Raw genomic sequence first — 24,135 nt, 5'->3', positions numbered from 1 at the left:
AGATCAGTCCCACTCGTATCATCTGTTTTATTAATATAAAGTCTGTTGATTAGAAACCCGATTATGAGGTTGATATCTCAACATATTCACAGCAGAAGAGATTATACAGGTGCCTTAATCCAAGATGCTATAATAAATACCATAGACTGGCGGCTTAAACAAAAGATTTATTTCTCACAGTCTGGAGGCTGGGAAGTCCATGACCAAGGTGCCAGCTGATTTAGTTCTTAGTAAGATCCCTCTTCTTGTTTTGCTTGCAGATGGCTTTCTGCTGTGTCCTCACACAGCAGATAGAGTCATCTCTCCCCTGTCTCTTTTTATAAGGGGCACCAATCCCATCATGAGGGGTTCTATCCTCATGACCTCCCAAAGACCCCACTTTCTAATACCATTATATTAAGGATTAGGGCTTCAAAATGTGGATTTTGCAGGACCCAAACATTCAGTCATAGCAACAGAACATGCATGCCAGGGTGGGTGGGAATCTTATAAGTCTGCTTACCACAGAAGAAAATAGAGAAAAATAAACCAAGAAAATACAAAGCTATAGGAATGTGCTAATTCACAAATATTAGACTCCTACCTAAAATAACTAATATCTAAAGGCCATGAGTACATCCAGGAGCCAGAGACCCCTCTTTCTGTCTGGCCTTGGGGCCCTCAGACCTCTTCAACCACCTTATTCCTCCCTCTGCCCCTCTGCATGAGTAGGACTGGGAGCCAGTGTTGATGCTCAGAGTACACAGGGAACTGACTGAGTACATAGGGAAGAAAGGCACTGACCACACCCGTGGCAGCTCCGGTCTGGCAGCACAGAGCAGTCAGAAGTGGAGCAGCTGAGAAGACAAGCCCAGGTGCAGAGCTCAGCTCTGCCACTTTTCCACCTGCCATGCTCAGTCTAGTCACTGAATCTGTTTCTGCAGCCGTGAAATGAAAACAATCAGATTCCCCTCAGGGTTGTTGTAAGCATTGGATGAGATAATATATATACATCCAGTGCTTAACACAATACCTATATGGTAAGAGTAAAATAATTGGAAAACGTAAAACCTACCCAGCAAGCAGTTTGAGAAGGAAGAGTTGCTATTTCTCATGGTATCCACTGGGTACCCAGAACCATGCTGAGAACTGTGGGATTTACAGGTGTCCATAAAGCATGTCTAACCGTCAGACTTATACAATCTAGTTGAAAGACAAGACAATTAACCCAGCAAACAGGTGCACTTTCATAGTGATAGACAGTGAGCACAAGAGTTCTCTTTCTCAAGAAGGACTTTTCACCTGGGACCTGCAAGCACTTGGCCTCCCTGGGTGTTTAAGCCAAAGCTCAAAGGTCTATGTCACCTCAGCAGCTGGCCTTGTCATGACCAGAACCTACATGTTGGCCAGATATAAGGCCCCTGAAGTATCACACAGGGAGAGACTAAACCATGGGAACTTCCGTTAGTGACACCCAGAATGTTCAGCTGACAATTGGGAGGGTTCCGTTTACTTCTGCCAATATCAAATGAGACAGTCTTAGAAGAACTGGTGGAGTGAGGCTGCAAATGGTGCTGTGTTATTTTCCCATGGCTGCTGGGAAACAAATTACTACATGGTGGCTTCAAGCAACACATTTATGTCCTTATGGTTCTGGAAGTCAGAAGTCTAAAATCAGTTTCACTGGGCTAAAGTCGAGGTGTCTCGGGAATGCCTCCCTTCTGTAACCTCTGGGGCAGAGTTTGTGTCTTTGCCTTTTCCTCCAATCAAGGGCTGCTGGGACAGCATGGCTCCGGGACCCGCCTCCCCTCGGCCTCTGCCCCTGTCATCACATCTGCTTCGACTCAGACCTTCCTGCCTCCTTCTTACAAGGGCCTTTCTGATGACAATCGGCCCACCTGGATAATCCAGGATAATCTTCCTATGTCAAGATCCACAATTTAATCACATCTGCAAAGTCCCTTCTCCCATGTAAGGTGGCAATGTCACAGGTTTGGAGGATTAGGAGATTTTGTGGAGATTTTGAGGGGCCTTTTTTTTTTTTGCTATAGGTACCTAGTTCCCTGAATAAGATGCCTGTGAGTATACCCCCCCCAAAAATGATTAAGAAAAAGCTACCCATCTTTAGCCCATTTACCTACACTTACCATTTATCGTTTTGTCTAGCCTAAAAACAATTTAGGGATTAAACATATTTTTATTGAGGTAAGTTTGTTGAAGTTTAGTGAGAAAAAGATACGGTGCTCTCAACATCACAAGAGAATAATTGGTCATTAAAATCTGCTTTTCAATGCAATTGGTAGGGCACCACTTAATAAGATTTGAAAACAGAATCTATATTTTAGTAGCATTCGAGCATTCTTCAATTCAGTGTTTGTAAACTGTGATGATCACTAACACCTATGTTTCCCCTACTCTGTTTTTAACTATTCTTTAAATTGACTTGACACTGTATTTTCTTGACAGTTCAGTGACAGGCACAAATTACTTCACTGTTACCATGGTAACTACGGGACCTCCAACTAGAGGAAAAAAATAAGATTAAATTAAAAGGGAGAAGGAATCATCCAAACTGGCATTAATGAGTCATTGTCCAAGTGTAATCAGGTGTCAACTGGGCAAGCTTTGGTAGTTTTTTGAGTAAGGATCCCTGAGTAGGTCAGCCAGCAAGGGAAGTCACCCAGGTAAACAAGAATGCTTACCTCCTGCAAGAAGCAATGGTTTAAAGTTTCTAGACCTTCTACTCTCCTCTACTTATGCATTTCTTTTATTAGGATGTCTCCTTTATTTTTTTATCTCCTCTTGCTTTTTCCCTTCTGAACATATTAGTTACTATGGAAACACTGGCATGAACGACAGAAAGCTGGGCTCAGAAATGCTTCATAAAGTCAATTTATAGAATGGTCTGACATTTATCTCATGCTTGGGACATTTAAAAAATTTGTGATATTCATGACCACAAACTGGATTGGATGGTAAACAGTGTGCTATATATGGATTTTAAAATGTGTTTTATGTACCCTATGAAAACATCACATTTTGTCTTTTAGGTGAAGAATGGCAACAAAAACAAGAATCTGGTTTGGGATTTGAAATTGGATTCATTTTCCATCAGTTCAGGAAGGAATTCCACTTTCTAAGTTTGTAAGGCTGACTGGAATCTCTTGTGTCAAAAGAAATGCTTTTTGAAAAAAAGAATTATGGTTGGCTTATTTTTTTAACTTCAACTAGACAATAAGACAAATGGTGTTATCTATAACAATGTACACAGGGCAGCAGCAATATCAGCTAAAGGCACAGAAATGTTAATGTCCATGCTGTAAAAATCCTTACCTCACAGGGGGAATTTCAGAGTTAGTGTTACCCTAAGGAATAATAACAGCTAACGTTTATAGCGCACTTACTGTGTGTCAGGCGCCATTCTAAGTACTTTACACGTATTAACTTGTGTGATTCTCAAAACAACCTGGTGAGGAAGGTGTTATCACTACTTTTTTTTTTCTTTTCTTTTTTTTTAAGATAAGAGGAAACTGAGGCAGAAAGAGGTTGAGTAATTCATCTAACTAAGGGGTAGAAGCAAAGATTCAAACCAAGGCTGCTGGGCTCCAGAGTTTATACTCTTAACCATCTTGCAAAATAGCTTCTATATGAAAAAGTAAAATAATATTAACAACATAAACAGAGTGAGTTGTCAGCTCTGAACTGAAAACATAATCTAGGCATTCACTTTAGTTATTGCTTTTCTGCTGAGGCTGCCCAGACCCTCGAGGCTCGCCACACTGTGGCTGAAGACACAATGAATTCCTAAGGAGGACAGTTTCATGATGAGTTTGGTTTCAAGTTAAGTTTGATTTTAGACTTGCAGGATCTTATATATTTTGTTATATATAAAAGGGTAATAATGTTTTTGCTAGATAACCATCAGGAAATCTATAAAGAGCTGAAACAAGATTGACTTTAACTCCACTGTATTCCATCAGAATTTTAATGAAAAAAAAAAAATCCAACAATTGTTTTAACCATAGTATCTTTAGATAAATCTTTTATCTGATTTCCTGATCCTCTGTACCTCTGTATTCTTTTGATTTAACACAAGAGACACCCTCTCTATCTACCAGGCCACAATCTGTCTCAATTTCTTTTTCCAGGTGGACCTTGATGTCCAGGAACTGCTTGTACTCTAGTTTCTGGCCCTCAGTCTTAGTTCTGATGAGAACTCCACCGAAGCCAACAACTTCTTGAACACCAAAAGACCGGCCCTAAATTAAAATACCAAATTAAAGCTAGAATCCGAAATAAGGGCCCTCTTATTTTTCTGCTTTTCTTCCAGTGAATTATTATTATTATTATTATTATTATTGTTGTTGTTTTGTGACAGAGACCGAGAGACAGAAAGAGGGACAGACAGGAAGGAAGAGAGATGAGAAGCATCAATTCTTTTTTATGGCATCTTAGTTGCTCATTGATTGCTTTCTCATATATGCCTTGATCAGGGAGCTACAGCAGAGAGCCTTGCTCAAATCAAATGAGCCCGCGCTCAAGCTGGCAACCTCAGGGTTTTGAACCTGGGTCCTCTGTGTTCCAGTCTGGTACTCTATCCACTGCGCCATTGCCTGGTCAGGCTCTTCGGTGAATTATGACAAACTACAATATTTTTAGAGTAGTGATATTTCTCTGGCTTTCTCTATCTTGGTGTTTCGATAAAAAGTTCTTCCTGCTGCAAGTCAAAAAAAGAAAGAAAATCCAGGGTGATATTCATTTCTTGCCATCCAACAGTTCTTGTTTCCTCTGGCAACAACTCCCAGTTTTTGCCTGAGAAAGCCGCGCCTGCTCAGTTCACTTGCTTGACGGTTCTGGCCCTGGAATGGATCACATGGCCCAGGCAATGCCAATATGCACACTCAACTCCTGACCTCAGTGATTGGTTCAAAGATTGGCACGTTGCCAGATCCGAACCAATGAAATGACAGAAGGTATGTGCCAAGAGTGCTCGGACAGGAAGGAAGTGTGGAATGAGCTGCTCTAGCCATGTCTGCCCAGTAGAAAGGTCAGCCTACTGCGTTCAGAGGCCGTTAGGCAGAGAGACTGAAACCTTTGGTATGTAAAAGCCTGTGAAAGAGCGAGAGGAACCCAGCCAAATGGCATCATTTGAACCCTGAATAATAAATACAGCAGTGTTCAAAATCTGCTAGGCTTTTCAATTATTGGATCAATAAGTCACTGCCACCTTTTTGTTTAATATAAACACATTTGAGTTGGCTTAACAACAAACAGGAAAACAGCCTAATGGAGAAAGCATGGAGCGCCTGCAACCTCTGAGGACAGACACTACATCTTCTTCACCTTGTTAGCAGACAAGCAAACATTCCCTTATCTGAGATGCAAAAATCCATACTTCTGAAAACCCAAAGTCCTTTTGTGGCTCATCTGGTGACAAAACAGACATGACCAGCATGAACATAAGGTGACTTAAGAGTTTTTACTTATGCCTCTTAATGTGAAAATTCCTGTGCTTTGCTAAGGAACAACTAGTATGTGTGATTGCAGGATGCCACCACGGACCCTGCTAAAAGCATCAGACAATATATACAATATAAATAAACTATTATCTTCATTCAATCAAAAAATCATAAATTCTGAAGCCCGAAGGGTTTTCAATAAAAGTCTGTGGACTTCTAGTCACAGGATAAACTGAAAGGGTAAGTTGATTGGGTAAAAACGTGCTTAATCTCCAGTTAGAATGGGACCTAAGGTAGCTAAAGATATGAAGAACCTGAAGATGAGGGCATCCACCATTCCAAAACTATACTGAAGGTAAGAGTGTGCTTGTGCGGCAGACAATAGACAGACATCAAATCAAGCAACATATTGATAAATACCAAGACAATAAATTTAAAACAAAAGCCTCCAAGAATATTATCTACATAAGCTTTGAGAACAGCCAATCGGAATGAAAAATAGAACCAGCAAGTCGACTCCTTCATCAAGTCATGCTCCACTCTATGTACTATACACACTAACTTCAAGATGTAAGAGCACTGTGACGCTGAGCGCATGTAGCTACGGACACTGACTCAATCTGGAAATCCATATTCCATGTCCAGGGGGGATGTATTCAAAACCCTTCTGAGTCCTCACATTATAAAATAAAAAATGTTATTTACTTTTTTTTTAATTTTTTTTTTTTTACAACAGCCAAGGAAACAATCATCCTATGTGATATCAAAAAGACTACTGGAAGCTAATGAAGCATACCCTCAAAGTAGCAAACTTCTGGTTCATGACTCATCTGTTTTTTCCTTTATATCCAAGACCTAAAACAGCAACTAGTACATATAGTAGGTGCAGGTGCTTAGGTTGTGCTTTATTCATTACTGAAGTAAGGACTACATCCCTCTGCCATCGGACAACACTGACAAGTTTTCAGTGTACAACTGACTGAGGGAGGGAAAAACTAGAGAAGGAAAAAAGTCCCCAAGGATGGCAACACCACTAATCCATGGAGAGAGACTCCCATGAACCTACTATCAGTTGTAGAAAAAACAAATTTATATCAATGACTTCAAAGGTGCCTTCTAGCCCTATGATTTTTCTCATTAAAAAAATAAAATAATATCTAAAAGGGTGAAGATAGAAGCCTATATAACTTACCTAAAACACTGACAGCATGGCATAATCCCTAAATTTGGATTCTCTTGAAGTTTGAAATTTCATATATGGGAAACTTCTGCACCTAGTGCCTTATGAGAGCTAAAAGATGGTTCAAGCCTAAAAATTAGTTCAGCTCAAAATGGCCCACATACTGGTTTGACACATATTCAATTCTTCCTGTTAATAAAAGTTATAACATCCCATCCACCAAGAGCCCAGCTAAAACTAGCATGTGTTAATTTTACTACCTCCATGACATTGCTCAAATCCAACCTATCTTTTCCATGGGAATAATTTGTTGTTGTTTTAAATTTTATTTTTCAATTACAATTTACATTCACTTTTATTTTGCATTAGTTTCAGGTGTACAGCATATATATTATATGCTGTTCAGGTAAATAATATACTTTATAAAATATTCCTCCCAATATTTCCAGTACCCACCTGGCACCATATATAGTTATTACAATATTATTGACTATATTCCTTATGCCATATTTTACATTCCCATGACTATTTATTCTGTAACTACCAATTTGAACTTCTTAACCCCCTTCTCCTTTTTCACTCAGTCCTGAAACACCCCCCGCCTCTGGCAATCATCAGTCTGTTGTCTGTATCTATGAGTATGTTTCAATTTTGGATCTTCATTTATTTTATTCTTCAGATTTCACATATAAGAGAAATCATATAGTATTTGTCTTCCTCTGTCACACTTACTTCACTTAGCTTCATACCCTTTAGGTCCATCCATGCTGTCACAAATGGTAAGATTTTGTTCTTTTTTATGGCCAAATAATATTCCATTGTATATATGTACCACAGTTTTTTATCCATCTATTAAAGGGCACTTGGGTTCTTTCCATATCTTGACTATTATAAATAATGCTGCAATGAACATAGGGGTGCATATATTGTTTCAAATTAGTGATTTGTGTTTCTTTGGATATATACCCAGAAGTGGAATTGCTGGGTCATAAGGCAGTCCTATTTTTCATTTTTTGAGAACCCTCTCCATGGGAATCATTCTTAACTGCCTCCCTTCACCCCAGGTTCTCGCCTAATCTTCCTTGCACACAATTGCCAGATGAATTTTCCTAAGGAAAATCTTTGATCCCATCACTGTTTCCAAATCTTCAAACCTATTACCTTCAGCACCATTTCACTAATGACATGGTGAGATCACATTTTCCTATTTTCTCTCTTACTTCTGTGCTGCATCTTTTTAATCTTTAGTACTAAAACTCTCTCCACCTTCCCTTTACAATGTCAGGATTACTTGAACCTTAACCATAGATAGCCCCTCCTCTCATTTTATACCTTCTCCCTAAGTGACCCTGCCTTCATTAACATCTAGATGCCAAAAAATCTCATTATTTTTTAAATCAAGGTAAAATACATACATAAAATTTACCACTCTCACTTTGCAGTGTACAATTCAATGGCATTGAGTACGTTCACGTTATACAATCATTGCTATTATCTAGTCCCGGAATATTATCAACATCTGAAATGGAAACCTCAGACCCATTAAGTAGTCACTCCCAATTTTCCCTTACCCCCTACCCCCTAGCAACTACTAATCTGCTTTCTGTCTCCATGGACTTGCCTATTCTGGATATAACATATAAATGGAATATTACAATATGTGGTCTTTGTGTCTGGCCTCTTTCTTTCTTTCTTTCTTTTAAAAAATACTTTATTGCCTGACCAGGCCATAGCACAGTGGCTAGAGCGTCGGAATGGGATGCGGAAGACCCAGGTTTGAGACCCGGAGGTCGCCAGCTTGAGCGCAGGCTCATCTGGTTTGAGCAAAAGCTCACTAGCTTGGACTCAAGGTCGCTGGCTCAAGCAAGGGGTTACTCGGTCTGCCCACGGTCAAGGCGCATATGAGTTAACAATCAATGAACAACTAAGATGTCACAATGAAAAACTGATGATTGATGCTTCTCATCTCTCTCCATTCCTGTCTGTCCCTATCTACTCTCTCTGACTCTCTCTGTGTCTCTGTAAAAAAAAAAAAAAAATACTTTATTGATTTTACAGAGACTGAATAGTGAGGGGAGCATGGAATGGAAAATATTAACTCATAGTTGTTTCATGTTAGTTGTTCATTGCTTGTTTGTTGTATGTGCCTTGACCAGGGAAGACCAGGGTTTCGAACCAGCAACCTTGGCATTCCAGGCCGAGGGTTTATCCACTGAGCCACCATAGACCAGGCAATGTGTCTGGCTTCTTTCACTTTGCATGTTTTCAAGGTTCATCCATGTTGTAGCATGTATAAGTATTTCATTCCTTTGTATGACTAAAAAATATTCCACTCAATGAATATACCACATTTTGTTCACCCATTGATCTGTTGATGGACATATGGGTTGTTTTAACTTTTAACTATAGTGAATAATGTTGCTATGAGCATTAATGTACAAGTTATTACCTGAATACTGTTTTTCAACTATTTTAGATCTATAACTAGAAGGGCAATTGATTGGTCATATGGTATTTTTATATTTAACTTATTGGTAAGCTGCTCAACAGTTCTCCATAATGGCTGCACCATTTTATAGTCTCACCAACAATGTATATGGGTTCCAAGATCTCTACATCCGTGTCAACACTTGTTATTTTTCTTTTTAAAAGTGGATATAAAGTGCTATTTCTTTGTGGGGTTTTTTTTTTTGTTTTTTTTTTTTTTGTATTTTTCTGAAGCTGAAACGGGGAGAGACAGTCAGACAGACTCCCGCATGCGCCCGACCAGGATCCACCCGGCACGCCCACCAGGGGCGATGCTCTGCCCACCAGGGGGCGATGCTCTGCCCCTCCGGGGCGTCACTCTGCCGCGACCAGAGCCACTCCAGCGTCTGGGGCAGAGGCCAAGGAGCCATCCCCAGCGCCCGGGCCATCCTTGCTCCAATGGAGCCTCGGCTGCGGGAGGGGAAGAGAGAGACAGAGAGGAAGGAGGGGGGGGGGTGGAGAAGCAAATGGGCGCCTCCCCTATGTGCCCTGGCCGGGAATCAAACCCGGGTCCCCCGCACGCCAGGCCGACGCTCTACCGCTGAGCCAACCGGCCAGGGCCTCTTTGTGGTTTTGATAAGCATTTGCCTAATGACTAATGATGTTAAGCATCTCTTCATGTGTTTTTAATTATTACATATCTTCTTTGGGAAAATGCCTGTCACAGTCCTTTGCCCATTTTTAAATTGAGCTACTTGTCTTTTTGATATTGAGTTTAAGAGTTCTTTACATATTTCCAACTAGACCCTTAACAGATATATGATGGGCGAATATTTTCTCCCATTCTATAGGTTGAGTTTTTACTCTCTTGATAGTGTCCTTTGATGTACTTCGATAAAGTCCAGATTATCCTTTTCTATTGTTGTTTATTTTGCTTTGGTGTCATACTTAAGAAACATTTACAAAATAAAAAAGAAATCATTGTCAAATCCAAGGTCCTGAAGATTTGCCCCTGTATTTTCTTCTAAGAAAGTCTTAGCTCTTGAATTTAGATCTTTTGTGTTCTCATTTTGAGTTTGTTTTTGTAAATGATGTGAAGTAAGAACCCAACTTTATTCTTTTGCATATGGACATTCAATTATCCCAACACTGTTCTTTTCCCCCATTGAATGGTCTTGGCGCCTTTGTCAAAAACCAGTTGACCATAGGCATATGAAGACCTTTATTATCTCTTAAACAGATTTCTTTTCAGAGCTTAAGACTCATATATATCCAGCAGGCCATTCAACATATCCACCTCAACATTCTCACAGAAAACTGCATGGTCTCCAGCTTCTCCAAACATGTTCATATTCCACTGTTCTTTCTGGATACTGCCATTCATCTAGCCCTGGAGGCTAAAAACATTTTGCCCCCCTTCCCTCTCCATATGCAATTCCTCTCAACTGAGTCTGCATAAAATATCTGGAATCTGTGTGATTCTTTCAAGCTCCTCTGCCTGTTCCCAGAGCAAATTACTGGGGTCTACTCCCTACACCATTAAAAGGTCTCATCTTGCCTGACCAGGTGGTGGTGCAGTGGATAGAGCGTCAGACTGGGGCACAGAGGACCTTAGCCCAAGGTATCTGGCTCGAGCAAAGGGTCACTCGGTCTGCTGTAGCCCCCCAGTCAAGGCACATATGAGAAATCAATCAATGAACAACTAAGGAACCACAATGAAAAATTGATGTTTCTCATCTCTCTCCCTTCCTATCTATCTGTCCCTATCTGTCCCTATCTCTGACTCTCTCTGTCTCTGCCACAAAAAAAAAAAGGTCTCGTCTTCCCTGCATCCTTTCTTATACTCTGTTAGTCTGTTATTCAAGGACCTTTTTAAAAGAAACCAATCAAATCAGATCTCTCTTTCTCCTCACTCCAAATATACCTTGTTTGAAATTTTTCCACCTCCTCGCATTGTTCATAGGATAAAGGTCAAAATGACTATGTGGCCTGCTAGGTTCTGCATGACCTAATTCCGAGTTTCCTCTCCAACCTGATCATATGCCATTCTTTACCCTTCAAATAGTACTCCTGCTTAACTCAGGACTCACCTCAAATGAAACTTATTCAAGTGACACCTAGATCAGGTGCCCTTGCTAATTGTTATAATAGAACACTGTATATTGCCTTTTTATAACCATATAAAATTTGAAGTTATGTATCTGTGAGACTATTTGATTTATATGTGTTCCCCATTAGATCTAAAGCTCCATGAAGCCCACGTTTTCTAGCCTGGAATTGAAGATGTCTGTCATCTGATCTTTGCAGACTTATTCACAACTGTTCTTCACATTCCTATCCTTATTTTCTGTAAAAATTCTGTTACTGTGTTCTGTTCACACTGTTGTTATCCTTTCTTTTTCTACAATTATCTTTGTTATTACTCATTTTCACTCTTGACTCATTTATTTAGGTGTGATTTATGGAGTTTCTCCTCAGTGTCAAGTCCTGTCCTGTCCTGCAGATCCAGGACGGGAGACACAGAGCAGAGGAAGCCATGACTCCTGAGACAAGCAAGAAAGGAAACAGGTCTTTGAACAGATAACTGTAACCTCGGATAAAAGCGGATGTGAAGAGAGTTCTAAAAATTAGTGTGGGGGCCCTGGCCGGTTGGCTCAGTGGTAGAGTGTTGGCCTGGCGTGCAGAAGTCCCGGGTTCAATTCCCGACCAGGGCACACAGGAGAAGTGCCCATCTGCTTCTCCACCCCTCCCCCTCTCCTTCCTCTGTCTCTCTCTTCCCCTCCCGCAGCGAGGCTCCATTGGAGCAAAGATGGCCCGGGCGCTGGGGATGGCTCCTTGGCCTCTGCCCCAGGCGCTAGAGTGGCTCTGGTTGCGACAGAGCGACACCCCAGAGGAGCAGAGCATCGCCCCCTGGTGGGCGTGCCGGGTGGATCCCGGTCAGGTGCATGCGGGAGTCTGTCTGACTATCTATCCCCGTTTTCAGCTTCAGAAAAATACAAAAACAAAACAAAACAAAAAAATTAGTGTGGGAACAGAGACAGTACAAGCTAGCTCTTCCTGAGAAAGTGATCAAAGCTCCACTCTAGAATGAGTACTTTTAGGTAGATCTTGAACGCTGAGTAAAAGTGGGGAAGGAGAAGTTTTCAGGGATCAGCCCTTATACAATGTGAGGTCACAAAAGAGGCTGACATGCCTCGCAGAGCCCTTCCAGGTCTGCCCCCACCATTCTCTCCAGCCTGCTCTTCACACAGACTCCTTTGTGTGGCCCACGTTCCAGCAGTTCCCACCTAGTAAACTGAGACAACTTAGTTACTTGCCAAAGTCATTGACTTTGTTAAAAAGAGTTCAGTAATGATAGCAATATTTATACACGCAGATATTCTTCAGTCTCATTTTAGCAGATCAATATCTAGTGTGTATGATTTTAAAAATGAGAAATAAAATGTTTTCTCATTCCACTAGTATTCTAATAATAGAGGAGGTGTCTTTTGACATAAGATGTGCTTTAAATGTATTCTGAAAAGTTCAATTTGTCTGACTGCAAAATGAAGCTCAATTGAATTTTGACATTTTAATTTTAAGTGAGCTGATAGATTTCACTTGAAAAAGACTCACATATCTACATCAAAGGCATGTCAACTATCTTCAACAATCATTGTCATTTTTCTATGTTCATAAGTTTATCCTACTAAAATACATGCTATTATTTGACATGTGTAAGAGAGAAAGGATTATGCTTAATCAAATTTCCAGTTTATTACATATATCATAAACACCATATAGGAATTATAAGAATGACTAATTTATAACAATCCCTAAATGTGTTCCACCTTATTCAACAATTAGATATGAGATGCTACTAAACCCCTGTGGAGGTCAAAGCACTATACTACTAGATAATGTATCGACAAAAACCATTCAGAAATGCCCTCTGCCCCTTGAGAGAGAGAGCTGGAGACAATCATCCCAATTCCGTAAAAATTTTAACAGTGGTAGTAAATGAAATTTTGGATGCATAGAAGAGAGCATGATCACCTTTTGGTCATGGAGAAATCTCAAAAAGGTGACATGTGAGAAGTATTCTGAAAGATCTATAGGAGTTTGCCAGGCAGAGAAGAATGAAATAATGGCCCAGAGCCGTGAAATGGCACGTGCTCTCTGGGACCTGAGATTGGAGTATCAGGGGCAGGGGGTGGAATAACAAGAGACAAGTAAGTCTTCAAGGAAGGACCAGGATGCTACATCAAGACCAAGGTCTTTTCCAATAAACAATTAGATTTGCCTCCAGAAGAGGTGAGTACAACATACAAGAAGGAATAAGGGAAACAGAAGTCTAGTTAGGAAGTTCTAACAAATAACTCAGCAAGGCATAATGCAGCTCTAAATCACAGCAGCTGGAATAGAGGTGAGTCGAGATGTTTATCATCCACCTACTGCTGCAGAATAAACAACCAAAAACACTGTCCATGGCATTCAAGAGTAGGTATTTAATATTTATTTATTTTTTTATTTATTCATTTTAGAGAGGAGAGGGAGAGAGAGAGAGAGAGAGAGAGAGAGAGAGAGAGAGAGAGAGAGAGGAGAGACAGAGAGAGAGAAGGGGGGGAGGAGCTGGAAGCATCAACTCCCATATGTGCCTTGACCAGGCAAGCCCAGGGTTTTGAACCGGCGACCTCAGCATTTCCAGGTCGATGCTTTATCCACTGCGCCACCACTGGTCAGGCCAAGAGTAGGTATTTATTACTGTAGATCTGAGGGTCAGCTGGGCTGGACTAGGCAGGGTTTGGGCTGAACAGCTTGGCTGAGACAACTCTACTTTACATGTCTCATGCTCCTCTTGAGAGCAGCAGCTAGCCCAGGTAGCTTTTGTGTTGTGTTTTGATTTTTAATATCCACTTTGGAAGTATAAGGGAGCATGTGGAAACGTGCAAGAGCTCATAAAGCCTAGGCTTGAAGTTGGCACACCATCATTTGGCTTTATTATTCAAAGCAAGCCAAATGGCTAAACCCAAAGTCCCAGGTGGGGAAATATACTCTACTTCTTGTAATGGAAAGGTCAAAATCAAATAGCAAAGGGAAGGAATACAAATAGGGGTGAAGGACAGGTAGTGGTGACAATAATGCAATGCCATGCTGTTCTCCACCCCAGGATAATTCATGTTCCTCCCAAATACAATGTATGCTCACCCCCATCCAAGGACTCTGAAAGTCACATTCAATCACGCACATCAGGCTCAAAGTTAGTGATCTTGTAATCTACACCAGTGGTCCCCAGCCTTTTTTGGGCCATGGACCGGTTTAATGTCAGAAAATATTTTCACGGACCGGCCTTTAGGGTGGGACAGATAAATTTATCACGTGACCGAGAAAAGCATCAAGACTGAGTCTTAGACAGATGTAACAGAGGGAATCTGGTCATTTTTTAAAAATAAAACATCGTTCAGACTTAAATATAAATAAAACGAAAATAATATGTTATTTATTCTTTCTCTGCTGACCAGTACTGGGGGTTGGGGACCACTGATCTACACTACCCTCTTATGCCTCATTTTGATAGGAACACTGATTGCTTTTTATTCAGAGACAATAAACAAAAGAATGAACTATTTACCCCACCATATCTCTCTCTCTCTCTCTCACACACACACACAAACAAGTATGCGTGTGCACGCGCGCGCGCGCACACACACACACACACACACACACAGCCTACCAACAATGAAGCTATTGTAGCACAGGATAACTACAATAAACACTCCAATGTAAAAAGAATGAGAGGCTCATAGCATTCACTGGCCAATAGCAATAGCAATTCTGAAATCACACTGGGCAAATGCAGCTCTGTGGGTGGGGAATGTTTCTTGATTAGGCCTGGGTTCTGCTCCCTGGTGGTGCCTTCCCAGCCCATTGTTCTCCATGAGACGTCCTTCCCTTTTTATCTCCTCCTCAACCACTTCTGAAAAGGGCTTTGGGAAATAGGTCATTTTGGCAACTGAGCAAATTTTCTCAGCCTGCATCCTGCATTAGAAAGTTTAGGGTCCAGATTTTTTATATAGATTTTTAAAAGCTTCCAACTCTTTTACTCCTAGATGGCAGTGCTTTTACTGGTTTGACTGTCTGAAACACTTGTGGATTTCTACATATTTGACTCCAGCCTGCTCTTTGTGCTAAACGCCATGTCATACACATAATGGTTTTCTAGATATGCTCCTCTCTCATTCCTGATTTAATGTCCTCCACTAACCACAGATCAGACTTTTACCATTTGAAAAGGTATATTGAGGGATCTCAATTTTCTTAGTCTCGAATCTCTTTTATACTATTAAAAATGACTGAAGAGTTCAAAGAGTTTCTCTTTGAAAATTCTAGAAAGTACAAGAATATACAAGCACCTAATTCCATTTTAATCACATGTTATGTAACCTCTGGAAAGCTCCACTCTATGCCATTGAAAAATGAGACTGAAAAAAAGACAATGTCCTAGTATTATGAAAATAAATTTGAGCTCCTAGAAGTATCTTGGGAATTCCCGAGGCTCACCCATATTTTGAGAGTCAGTGGTTGTAAGCCAGTAGCCATGGCCACCATCACAGCCACCTGACCCATGCAGGTTCTCATTAGATTCGGACAGACAGTAATGATGTAAAGCCAGAAGCCACGGCCAGGGCCACTATCACAGCAGCCCGACCCATGCAGGTTCACATTGGATTCGGACAGTAGGTAAAGAAACAACGGAGCCAAGAACTGATGGGCTGTCATCTTTAATCCTAGTTTGCACTCGGCGGGCAAGTAAAAAATACACACTGGGCTCTGAAACCCAATCACATTCAGTGCTCACAAAGCTACTGATTTATCCGAGTTTCCTAGAATCAAAGGTTTCTAGCTCACCAGACTTATTCTCCTCAGTTCCCCATCTCCTTCCTTATCCCAGATACAAACTCTACACAAACTGGCATCTCACTCAGCACTCCGACATCTTAGCTGCTTCTCCTGGCCTCCTCCACGTGACCTTTCTCTGCTCTCCTCTGCTCTCTCTCTAATGATAATCTCAGGAACCAAGAGCCCAAACTCCCATTTTGCCCCACTTTATACTGTAGCTTCACAACCTCTAATCCAATATACAAAGTAGGGAAGTCTCTAATACAAAGTCACTTCTCTGAGGCATGATTGGATTGTACCACCCCACATCAAAAAGAGTGGGAAAGGCTTAATCCCAAAACCAAGCCCCAGGCTACAACTATTCTCAACACACATTAGTATCACCTGGGCGACAGCCTCACGTGGGCAGCGCCTATTTTTAACAAAGTGAGCATAATACATTTTATCTGCCCAACAAATGAAACAACAGAGCCAAAAACTGGTGGGCCATCATCTTTAATCCTAGCTTGCACCCAGCGGGCAAGTAAAAACACACACTGGGCTCCAAAACCCACTCATTCACTGCTCACAAAGCTACTGACTTATCCGAGTTTCCTAGAATCAAAGGTTTCTAGCTCACCAGACTTATTCACCTGTTCCCCATCTCCTTCTCTCTGCACAAACTCTGCACAAACTGGCTTCTCCCTCAGCACTCCATCTTGGCTGCTTCTCCTGGCCTCCTCCATGTGGCCTTTCTCTGCTCTTCTCTCTAATGCTAATCTCAGGAACCAAGAAAGCAAGCTCCCGGTCTGCCCCACTTTATAGTGTAGAAATCAAAACCTTTAATCCAATATACCAACAAGAAAGTCTCTGAATCAATGTCACTTATCTGAGACATACTGGGATTCCTCATTAGAGTGCACCACCCCATATCATGCAATCAGTCAAGGGTATGAGGAAAAGCTTAGTCTTAAAACTAAGCCTTAGGCTATAACGACCCTGCCTGCTTACAGCCTGTCCCCACACTCAATGCAAACTATAAGCAAGCAAACATATATCATATTTAAAAACTTATTTGATGAACATTAGTCTATTAAAAGGACACCTTTTACTTCTCAGAGTTTCTAACTATAGTTTTTTCTATAGCTCCATCCTTGATTTTCCAATAAATAATGTTGGGCAGATAAAATACATTAGGCTCACTTTGTTAAAGATGGCGCTGCCCACATGAAAGCCCGTCGCCCAGGTGATTGCTTGGGATGGGTGTGATTGTATTAATGTGTGTTGGGGGCAGGCTGTGGGCAGGAAGGATCCTTGTAGCCTGGGGCTTGGTTTTAGGACTAAGCCTTTCCCACCCTTTTTGATGTGGGGTAGTGTAATCTCATCATGCCTCAGATAAGTGACTTTGTAATTAGAGACTTCTTTATTTTGTATATTGGATTAAAGGTTTTGATTTCTGCACTATAAAGTGAGGCAGACCGGAAGCTTGCTTTCTTGGTTCTGAGATTAACATTAGAAAGGAGAGCAGAGAAAGGCCACGTGGAGGAGAGGAGAAGCAGCCAAGATGGCAGAGTGCTGAAGGAAAAGCCAGTTTGTGCAGAGTTTGTGCAGAGAGAAGGAGATGGGAACAGAGGTAAATAAGTCTGGTGAGCTAGAAACCTTTGATTCTAGGAAACTCGGATAAGTCAGTAGCTTTGTGAGCAGTGAATGAGTGGATTTTGGAGCCCAGTGTGTGTGTTTACTTGCCCGCCGGGTGCAAGCTAGGATTAAAGATGATGGCCCACCAGTTTTTGGCTTTGTTGTTTTATTACTGTCTGTCCAAATCCAAAGGAACCTGCATAGACCAGGTGGCTGTGATGGTGGCCGCGGCTACTGGCTTTACATTTGGCGTAGTCTGTGGCAGGATTCGATACAGATGAGTATGGAGCCACCACCACCTTTGAGTGGTGGAGTAGAGAACTGGCTGCTGTTATGGTTCCCCATGGCTGTCCTTTTGGGGACCGTAGGCTGGCTGACTTTTACAGCCATGCATGAGGAAATCGAGAGCTCTGTGGAAGAGACTGAACGGGACCTGCATACCAAGCAGTGGAAGGAGCTGGAGCAAACGTGGGAGAAACAGATGCTGATCCTGGAGCTGGATGGAGGAAGCACTGGAGGAGGAGGCCGACCAGGCTCATGAGATTTGCTTGGAAATACAGCAATTGCTGGAGGAGGAATCACAGGTTCGTGAGTTGCAGATTTCTCTGGACATTGTGGAGAGCCAGCAGCGGCGGGAGGCCGGGGCTGAGGCCGGAGCTGAAGCTGCAAGGTTTGCGGAGCAGAAGGTGGCAGCAGCTCGGGACTTGAGTCCGGCAGTGGGAGCTGGTGTTTTCAGTTCCTCTTTGGAGGATGAGGAGAATCGGGCTGGAGTTGCAATCCGCAGTCTCCAGAAGATGAGAGCCCAGCTGGAAGGAGCACCTACTACGGCCCTAGAAGGTCTGCGATTTTGGGACATAGGGCTGAACGCCATCATGCTGTCCGGAGCAGAGATAGAACTGCTGTCGCCAGTGCCACGTGCTCCTCTTTGGGACAGTGTAAGACCTGCCAGGATGGCAGGGATGAAGGGGGAGGCTGAGGCCCCATGTGCATGGACTGATTCCTGGACTATGACTGGATTGGGCACTGGCTCCTTTGTTGGATGGATTTATGGATTTTGGACAATACCCTGATGGGGGTGGGGGTGGGGTGGCTTTGCTGGAAGCACTCCCCTGTCCCGGGAAGCTTTTCCCATGGCTAGAAAGAAGTCAGAGGACATTTTGCACTTTTGGCAAAGTGTTCAGAGACTGGTGAAGTGTACCTTTGTAATTGTTGAAATTGTATGATTTGTCATGTTGTAATTTGTGTAATGTGCCTAATTTCCTTGCACAGGGATCCCGGTGACGTAGATTGTGATACTAAAGTGAGCATAGAGGTAGATTGTTGGGCAGATAAAATATATTATGCTCACTTTGTTAAAGATGGTGTTGCCCACGTGGAAGCCGTTGCCCAGGTGATATTAATGTGTGTTGGTGGCGGGCTGTGGGCAGGCATGATCCTTGTAGCCTGGGGCTTGGTTTTAGGACTAAGCCTTTCCCACCCTTTTTGATGTGGGGTGGTGTAATCTCATCATGCCTCAGATAAGTGACTTTGTAATTAGAGACTTCCCTATTTTGTATATTGGATTAAAGGTTTTGATTTCTGCACTATAAAGTGGAGCAGACCAGGAGCTTGCTTTCTTGGTTCTGAGATTAACATTAGAGAGGAGAGCAGAGAAAGGCCAGGTGGAGGAGGCCAGGAAAAGTTGCCAAGATGGCAGAATGCTGAAGGAAAAGCCAGCTTGTACAGAGTTTGTGCAGGGAGAAGGAAGGAGATGGGGAACAGAGGTGAATAAGTCTGGTGAGCTAGAAACCTTTGATTCTAGGAAACTCGGATAGGTCAGTAGCTTTGCGAGCACTGAATGAGTGGGTTTTGGAGCCCAGTGTGTGTTTTTACTTGCCCGCTGGGTGCAAGCTAGGATTAAAGATGATGGCCCACCAGTTTTTGGCTCTGTTGTTTCATTACCGTCTGTCCAAATCCAAAAGGAACCTGCATGGGCCAGGTGGCTGTGATGGTGGCCGCGGCTACTGGCTTTACAGTGACCAAAAACTGAAATAATGCAAAATAGATGCATATACATAAGCTATCCAGATACTAGTTATCGGACACAGACTTTAAAGTATCTAAGATTAATACAGTTAAAGAATTAAGTTACAAGATTTCAACAGAAAATTAGAAAGTACTAAAAACAACAAAAAAAGAAAAATTCTAAGCTGAAAAATGAAACATATTAAATTCTTACCATTAGGTAAATAGTAAAGTCAACATAGCTAAAGAGAAACATTATTTCTGCTAAAATTTTTATTGGGATATTATTCTAAATCAGTATGTGAAGAATTGACATTTAATAGTGAATCTTCCAGTCTAAGAATACATGTCTCTCCATTTGTTTAGGTTTTCTCTCAATAATGTTTTGTAAAATTCAGTGTACAGATCTTGCAAAACTATTACCAAATTTACACCAAAGTATCTCATATTTTTGATGCAACTATAAATAGTATTGGTTTAATTTCTATTTTCTGCTAGTTATAGAAATGCAATTGATTTTTCTATATTGATCTTGTACACTATAACCTTATTAAACTCACTAGTTTTAGATATTTTATATTTCTGTAGTCAAATATGTCATCTGTGAAGACTTTTCTTCATTTGTTATCTGGAAGTCTTTTACTTCTTTTTCTTGCAGACATCCTGGTCTCTGATCTTAGGAGGGAAAAATTCAATCTTTTACCACAAAGTATGTTAGCTGCAGATTTTGTTTAAGATGCCCTTTATCAGTCAGAGGAAGTTATTCCCTCATTTCTATTTTACTGAGTTTTTATCAAAAATGAATGCTGAATTTTGTCAAAATGCTCATTTTGTGTTTACTAAGATGGCCACCTAGTTATGTTAATCTGTAAATATAGTGAATTACATTAATTTTCTAATGTTAGCCCAAATTTGCATTCTTGATATAACCCTCCCTGGGTCTAATGTCTTATGCTTTTTACACACAGATTTGAATTGCTAAAATTGTTTAGAATTTTTGCATGTGTTTATGAATATTAGTGTGTCATTTTGATTTTGGCATCAGGGTAATAATGGCCTTACAAAATAAATTGGGAATTACCTTCTTTTATTTTCTGGAAGCATTCATTGAGAAAATATTTTGTCCTTTAAACATTTGAAAGAATTCGCCAGTGCAGCCATTTATGTTTGGCATTTTGTTTGTCAGAAATATCTAGAATCTGTTGTGATGTTCTTTCATTCTTGATATTGGTAATTTTGTTTTCTTCATCAGTCTGGCTAAAGGTTTGTTGTCAATGTCACTGATTAAGCTTCTAATTTACCTATTTTCTCAGTTGATTGTTTTCTATTGCATTGATTTCTTCTTTAATCTTTATCCTTTCATTTGTCTTATCTATTTTTTGTTCCCCTTTACTCTTCCTTCCTTCCTTTGGATTAATTTTTAAATAATTTTTAAAAATTTATTGATTTTAGAAAAACATCAACCTGTTCCTGTATGTGCCTACTGAGGGGATTGAACCCACAACTTTTGTGTATCTGGACAACACTCGAACCGACCAAGCTATCTGGCCAGGGCTGGGTTATTTTTTATGGCTACATTTTACCATCTTTGAAGCTTTATTAGTTTTAACTTGTTTTCTTTTTGTGGTTGCTTTAGGGTTTATAGTACATATTCTTATCAAACTACTTGCAGGTAATATACTACTTCATAGTATGGGAACTACTTTCATTTCCCTCTTCCCATTTTTGATACTGTCATCAGACATTCCACTTTACATATGTCAACCACATAATACCTATCATTTTTGCTTTAAATAGTCAATCCTGTAGAGATCATTTAAAATAATAAAAAGTCCTACATTTGTTCACTTATGTATCACTTTTGGTGTTCTTCATTCATTTGAATAGATTTCCATCTGGTACAATTTTCCTTCTTACTAAAGGCACTTTTTAACACTTCCTACAGCTCTGTCTGCTTGTGATGAATTGTCTTCTATTGGTCTAAAAGTTTTTATTTCATTTTAATTTTTGAAAGGTATTCTTGCTGGGTATAGAATTATAACTTGGGTATTTTCTTTGGTACTTTAAAAAGGTTGCTCCACTGCCTCTGACATTATCTTTGTTTCTCTGACTTTTGACTTCAGCTGCTTAAGAATTTTCTTTGTCATTAGTTTTAAGGAATATGATTATTATGTGCTTTGGTGTAATTTTCTTATTTCTTATGCTTGGGGGTTCACTGACTTTCTTGGGTCTGTCTCACTTGTTTTCCTCTCTCAAGGATCATGGTCATGTGCTGCATGATGTCCAGTATTTGAAAACTGTTTCACATATTTTGTCTCTTTTAACCCAACTCCTATTTCACCTTGGCCAGAGGCAAAAGTTTAATTTTAGGTTTCCCATTTTTACCATATATAATCATTTTGTTAGTATAAATATTTATTTAGCTTTTAAATTTCACAACAAAAATGTTTCATATATACAAATAAAGTTACTAAAATTGTTTTATTTATCTCTTCTCTTTCAATATATACCAAATGCATGTACAGAAAAAGAAAACAGAAAAATATTAATGAATTTAAATAGAGCATGTAGGAAAACACACTTTCATATTTCTACACCTGCTTGATAATATATAAGGAAACTTGTTACAAGTCATAATGCTTTCAAAATCTATAGTAGCTTCAATACAAATGTATTGTGAGCCAAACAGGGAAAAAGCAGTATTTTTATTTTTATTCCTTGAAGTAGTTATTTTCACTTATTAAAAATACCTTTAAAAATTTCCATTACTTTGGAAAACCATAAAGTTAGTAGCTAGCTCAATCTCTTTTTTTATTTTAGTTTGTGTGTGCGTGTGTGACAGAGAGAGAGAGAGGAACAGACAGTCAGGAAAGGAGAGAGATGAGAAGCATCAATTCTTCGTTGCAGCACCTTAGCTGTTCACTGATTGCTTTCTCATATGTGCCTTGACCGGGGGGCTACAGCAGAGTGAGTGACCTCTTGCTCAAGCCAGTGACATTGGGCTTCAAGTCAGTGACCTCTGGGCTAAAGCCAGAGACCATGGGGTCATTCCTATGATTCCACGCTCAAGCCAGCAACCCTGCGCTCAAGCTGGTGAGCCTGTGCTCAAGCCGGATGAGCCCACACTCAAGCCAGCAACCTCAGGGTTTCAAACCTGGGTCCTCTGTGTCCCAGTCTGACGCTCCATCCACTGAACCACGCCTGGTCAGGCTACTTTCGTATTTTCATCTTAGAAGTCAAAATTGGGCAGGATTCACTATATATAAGGTACATAGTTTAAATCTTTGAGAGAAGAGACTACACGAAAGGAAACAAGCCAATAACCTGCTTAGTCTTATACCACTAAAACCTCCAGATCACAGAAGGTAGATGTACACACACATCAACCTACTATCAAATACATTCCTTGGACAATTAACTTTTCTAAATTTTATGGTAAGATCAATAATATAAAAATATTAAACACAGCACACAAAGAATTAGAGGAAGTTAATGATAAACCACAAAAAAGATCCACACTTCTCATTTGGGAGAAAAAAAATGGCAATAATACACTAATACATATTTAGTATCTAATATGAAATTTTCACCGATTATACGTTGAATCATATCGGCTGAAACTTTATGGTGTAATTTTGCTTGTTATTAAATCTTGAGATAATTAGCAGATATGCAGCTCTGGTTGAATCTTTCAAATCCTAAAAAGTTTTCATAGGTAAGTGAAGTTAGCTTAAAAAGAAATACCAACCAGGAGTAAATATTTGTCAGAAGTATAATACAGTAACATAAATGTGATATAAATGTAATCTGTGCAATTCAAAATTTCAAATATCTTATCAAATGTATAAATAATAAATAGTAGTCATATTTGACTTTATTAAGTTAACAAAATAGTTACTAAGCAAACTTTTGTTTTATTAGTCAATTGCTTTGAAAAACCAATTGCCATTTTAAAATTACTTTCTCCATAAAAATAGAATGCATATCAAACTCTTTAATCTTCAAACATCCAAAAAATTTGGAAGGCAATTGTGAATCACAAATATATATTTTAAATAAAGGTAATTTTAAAACATCCATAACCAATTTTTTTGCACAATTTTATTATGAAAAAAAAAGGGCACTTAGTGTCTAGCTAAAGCTTTCAGAAAATAAAGATCCTATTGAATTTCCTAGTAGGCAGATGATACATTGTACAGTTTTTAATATAAAAATATAAATATTATTGACAGAGAAAATGAAATAGAGGTTGGTGTAAAAATTCCATCATCTTTTTACTTGAAAAAATTTTCCCAGAGGCCATGAGAACAATACTGATTCCATGTAGTTCTGTGTCACCAGAAACTTTCCAAGTTATAAAACATTAAGGTATTCACTGAAATGTCAAAAGTGGGCACGTAGTCTTTTGTTTTCTTCTCGTAGTCTTTCAATTTCAGCCACTAAACCTTCATTCACTGAATATCTTTCCAATAAAGAGTGCATTTCATTCTAGAAAAGGACACAAATGCTTTTAAAATTATTGACATTTGATATTTATTTACAAGTTTTACA

The 24,135-nt window shown here is 40.0% G+C and overlaps 1 protein-coding gene across 1 annotated transcript in view; it reads right to left on the bottom strand.

Annotated features, from left to right (window-relative positions):
- Window positions 1-22,050: 22,050 nt before the first annotated feature.
- The window catches only part of NEDD1 (NEDD1 gamma-tubulin ring complex targeting factor), a 44,606-nt gene continuing 42,521 nt past the window's right edge, over window positions 22,051-24,135 (bottom strand). The window contains exon 15 of the mRNA XM_066262099.1: window positions 22,051-24,072. Coding sequence (XP_066118196.1) covers window positions 23,968-24,072 — 105 coding nt within the window. The 3' untranslated portion in view covers window positions 22,051-23,967. The remainder of the gene's footprint in view (window positions 24,073-24,135) is intronic.

The sequence above is a fragment of the Saccopteryx bilineata genome, chromosome 1 (genome assembly GCF_036850765.1).
Source record: "Saccopteryx bilineata isolate mSacBil1 chromosome 1, mSacBil1_pri_phased_curated, whole genome shotgun sequence".
Classification (NCBI taxonomy): domain Eukaryota; kingdom Metazoa; phylum Chordata; class Mammalia; order Chiroptera; family Emballonuridae; genus Saccopteryx; species Saccopteryx bilineata.
Note: the sequence above shows the minus strand (reverse complement) of the source record. Positions and strands in the feature narration are given on the sequence as shown.